General features: G+C 41.7%; 1 protein-coding gene across 1 annotated transcript; it reads left to right on the top strand.

The window, feature by feature from the left end:
- Positions 1–3: 3 nt before the first annotated feature.
- On the top strand, positions 4–3816 carry LOC119330683 (probable lactoylglutathione lyase, chloroplastic). Its single transcript, XM_037603802.1, has 9 exons — positions 4–94; positions 207–423; positions 515–639; positions 737–801; positions 1792–2004; positions 2098–2145; positions 3086–3193; positions 3295–3435; positions 3754–3816. Exons 1-9 carry the CDS (start codon positions 4–6, stop codon positions 3796–3798), a joined length of 1053 nt encoding a protein of 350 aa, XP_037459699.1. The 3' UTR covers positions 3799–3816.

The raw sequence follows: 3816 nt of genomic DNA on the forward strand, positions 1-3816 counted from the left end.
TCGATGGCTCACCTCCTCTCCCCCCTCCCAATCACCGCCGTCGCCGCCGTCGCCGCCGTCTCCCCCTCCCGCTTCCGCATCCCCGCCGTCTCCGGTACACGGCTCTTCTCCCCGCACGTCTCGTTTTCTTCTCTGGTCATCGGTCATGTGAAGATGGCCTTGTCATAACGTGGTGTCTCGTGGTTTCATTTTTTTTACCGTCCCAGTCGCGCGGCGTCAGGCGCTCTTCGGCGGAAGAGTAGGGTTGAGGGTGCCCGCGAGACTGTCAACGAGGGGAGTGAGCGCCGGCGCGGAGGCGGGCGTGCCCGCAGCTCGAGCGGCCGCGGTGATTAGCCCTGAGGAGGCCGTGGAGTGGGTCAAGAAGGACAGGAGGCGCCTGCTCCACGTCGTCTACCGCGTCGGCGATCTTGACAAGACTATCAAGTAAGTAAGCCGACCCCGTCCATCGTTCGCGATGAATTTGCCTTGACCTCTGCGGTTTCTGTCAATTTCGGATGGGGTTGCTGTCCTCTAGGTTTTATACGGAGTGCTTAGGGATGAAGCTGCTGCGGAGAAGGGACATCCCGGAGGAGAGGTACACCAACGCCTTTCTTGGGTACGGACCAGAGGACTCGCATTTTGTTGCGGAGCTCACTTACAGTAAGCTTCAAATGTTAAAACACCCATGTCATCTCTTTGTCTTCCAGAGACTCTACTTTTTTCTATTGAATTAACTCGCGAATTCATTTACTGGCAGACTATGGTGTCGAAAGTTACGATATTGGGTCTGGTTTTGGTCATTTTGGAATTGCTGTTGAGGATGTAAGATTCGATCTCCATAGCTTTTTTTTTCAGTTGTTGAGGTTCAGTACTATGTCAGTCGGTCTAAATTTTTTACTTCTGCTTTCTGTAGTTAAGCAGCACTAATCGTGTGTCAAGTCTAAGTAGCTCGTCTATAGCTTTCTTCTACATGAATGAGCTCAGGTTCAAAACACCCACAAGTTCCAGCACCAAATCCTAGTTGTATTTGTGTTTCCTTTTCATCGACAGTTATGTCACATGAGCCTAAGGAATATCTAGCCATGCACCATTCTTTTCTGAGGTGTTAACGCTTAACTACAGACTTAACCATCCAGACATTTTCTAAACAAAAATTGGGGCTGTTATTTCATGAGATGTGTTTCGTTTCCCCATATTTTCATGTCCATTACTAACATAGATTGGACTGGAGTGCTCATGAGCCCCAAGGAACCTTTAGTTTGGGGAGGTGAATGGGGCTTGAAGTTGTGCGGTATAACCTCCGAACATCTGGGATGCATGTTTAGGCAGGATTTATCTTGACTCAAGCTAGGATGATTGTGAATACCTTTGGTTTCTTCCGTGGAAATTACGTTAAGAGTCTTCAGTAAGAACTAATAAATGATAGCTAAGCAGAAATGATTTTTTTCTTCTTTTACCATCAACTTTTGATTTGTTTGTATTAGGGATTTACTCCCTCCATCCCGAAATAAGTGTCGCTGACTCAGTACAACTTTGCACTAAAGTTATACTAAATCAGTGACACTTTCTTTTGGACGGAGGGAGTATTACTTCTTATCATTATCTTCAGCCATGATACTCAAATGTTTCCTGTATCAGGCTAGTCATTGTTTTAACTGTTACTGGGAAACTATATGTACTTTCTCTGGATTATTATGTGTTCAAATTTCAACATCTTATCCATTAGCAATATGTTGGATGATTTAATTTTCCATATGCATACATCCATAAGAGCTGGCCGGAATATTAAATTTCATTGCTAGAATATTGCAGGTCGAAAAAACAGTGGAACTTATTAAAGCCAAGGGAGGAACAGTAACAAGGGAACCAGGTCCGGTAAAAGGTGGAAAGTCAGTCATTGCCTTCATTGAAGATCCTGATGGTTACAAGTTCGAGCTTATAGAAAGAGGTCCCACACCTGAGCCTTTGTGCCAAGTAATGCTTCGAGTGGGAGATCTTGATCGTGCTATAAGTTTTTATGAGAAGGTAACCTTTTTGGCTTGGACTGGGATTTCTATAGAAGTTTCTGATTTCTGTTCTGTTTGTTGCGGTGAGTTACTAATTTGTGACATTATTTAGGCATTTGGTATGGAACTTCTTCGCAGGAAAGACAATCCTCAATACAAGGTTTTCATATGATGCTTGCGGACATACAGTGTCTTTTACTTTGGTCATATAATTTAGAATACTTCAAAAGTTTATTCGAGCAATTCTTCTTGGTTCAGCGTTATTGATTTAACTTTGAGATGGTAAAAGGTTTCACCTGTGGCAAGTTTGTTGTAGGTTATAGGCAAGTTTATTGTAGGCCTTTTTCTTCTGGTGTAGACAAGCCTTTTATGGCTGTAGTAAAGGTTATGAAAGGCATAACTCCATGCTCGCCTAGGCACGCATTAGAAGCTACGGAAGGCATAACTCCGTGTTGACTTCCTTCTGTGTTCCCTGATACCAGTCATTAGGGAGAATCTCAGATTTCCTTCCTTCTTGGTTAAATATTTTTCTTGATAACTTCAAAATGATTTACTATGCCAAGTCCAACAGGCTGCAACCACAATGATTCAGCATGTAAACTTCGACATTATGCTATAACAGGCAGCAACCACAATGATTCAGCATGTAAACTTCGACATTATGCTATAACTGCTAGGTTGTTTTCACATGAAACTTGTCCTTCTATGACCAAGGTTCAAACTTCAGAATACCTACAATTGTATAGACAATGATTACGGACTTACGATAATGTGTGCTGCTTGTTTTGACCGTGACATTTTCATTCAGTGTAGTGCCACGTTCAAGCTGTGTGGTCAGTGACCCCATGGCCTTTTCCCATACACATGAAAATTCATGCAAATGTCAGAAAGCAATGTAAAATTTACAAATCATATATTTGAACCCTTAGGGTTGTAACACTGCCACTTCTCATTGGTTCCAGTTACCACATCTATTTGTGCAAGCACCTTCTTTTGATATTTCTCCTCTTAATAATTTTGCATCGAAATGTGCATATTCATCATCCCTTCCATGTGAACTTAATAGAATCTTTAAAATTCTAATTGTACTCATTCTTTAGTATACCATTGCTATGATGGGATATGGCCCTGAAGACAAACATGCTGTACTGGAGTTGACATACAATTATGGTGTCAAGGAATATGATAAAGGAAATGCTTATGCACAGGTATATTCTATACAATGGTCATCATATTACAAGTGATCTTCCATTGTTTGCTCATGCCTCTTGTGTTACACTTCTGATGGTTGATATTTGTGTCCTTCCAGATTGCTATTGGTACTGATGATGTCTACAAGACCGCAGAAGTTGTTAGACAAAACGGGGGACAAATAACTCGTGAACCTGGTCCATTACCTGGCATTAGTACCAAGATAACTGCCTGCACAGATCCAGATGGCTGGAAATCAGTATGCGTTTATCTTGATTTGGTTTCACCATTCTCTCATTTTCTCCCCTTCATGTGTGTGGGAGTTGTATTTATTTTGAAAGATTGTCTGTTCCTGGTCTTTTTCTGTATGCCACAGCTACTATTGCTGACCATTAGCCAACAGTTTAAGAACTACATTAAACAAAGTTTCTTTTTTTGCATTGATGCCCAAACCAAAGTAGGACAGATCTCTCAAAAAACGTGTATACTAGAAATGTGTTTTTCGTTGTGCTATTGCTCTTTATTTCACAAGTAAACCTGCAGTTTATGCTCACTGTTACACTTATTTCAATTGTAGGTATTTGTTGACAATCTAGATTTTCTCAAGGAGTTGGAAGAATGAGTTTTCAGGAAGATATCA

The sequence above is a fragment of the Triticum dicoccoides genome, chromosome 1B (genome assembly GCF_002162155.2).
Source record: "Triticum dicoccoides isolate Atlit2015 ecotype Zavitan chromosome 1B, WEW_v2.0, whole genome shotgun sequence".
In the NCBI taxonomy this organism is placed as follows: Eukaryota; Viridiplantae; Streptophyta; class Magnoliopsida; order Poales; family Poaceae; genus Triticum; species Triticum dicoccoides.

Coding starts and splice junctions, on each gene's coding strand:
- LOC119330683 (XM_037603802.1), top strand. CDS start 4: ATGGCTCACCTCCTCTCCCCCCTCCCAATCACCGCCGTCGCCGCCGTC. Junction 640..736: donor TGTTGCGGAGCTCACTTACA/GTAAGCTTCAAA, acceptor ATTTACTGGCAG/ACTATGGTGTCGAAAGTTAC. Junction 3,436..3,753: donor ATCCAGATGGCTGGAAATCA/GTATGCGTTTAT, acceptor TTTCAATTGTAG/GTATTTGTTGACAATCTAGA.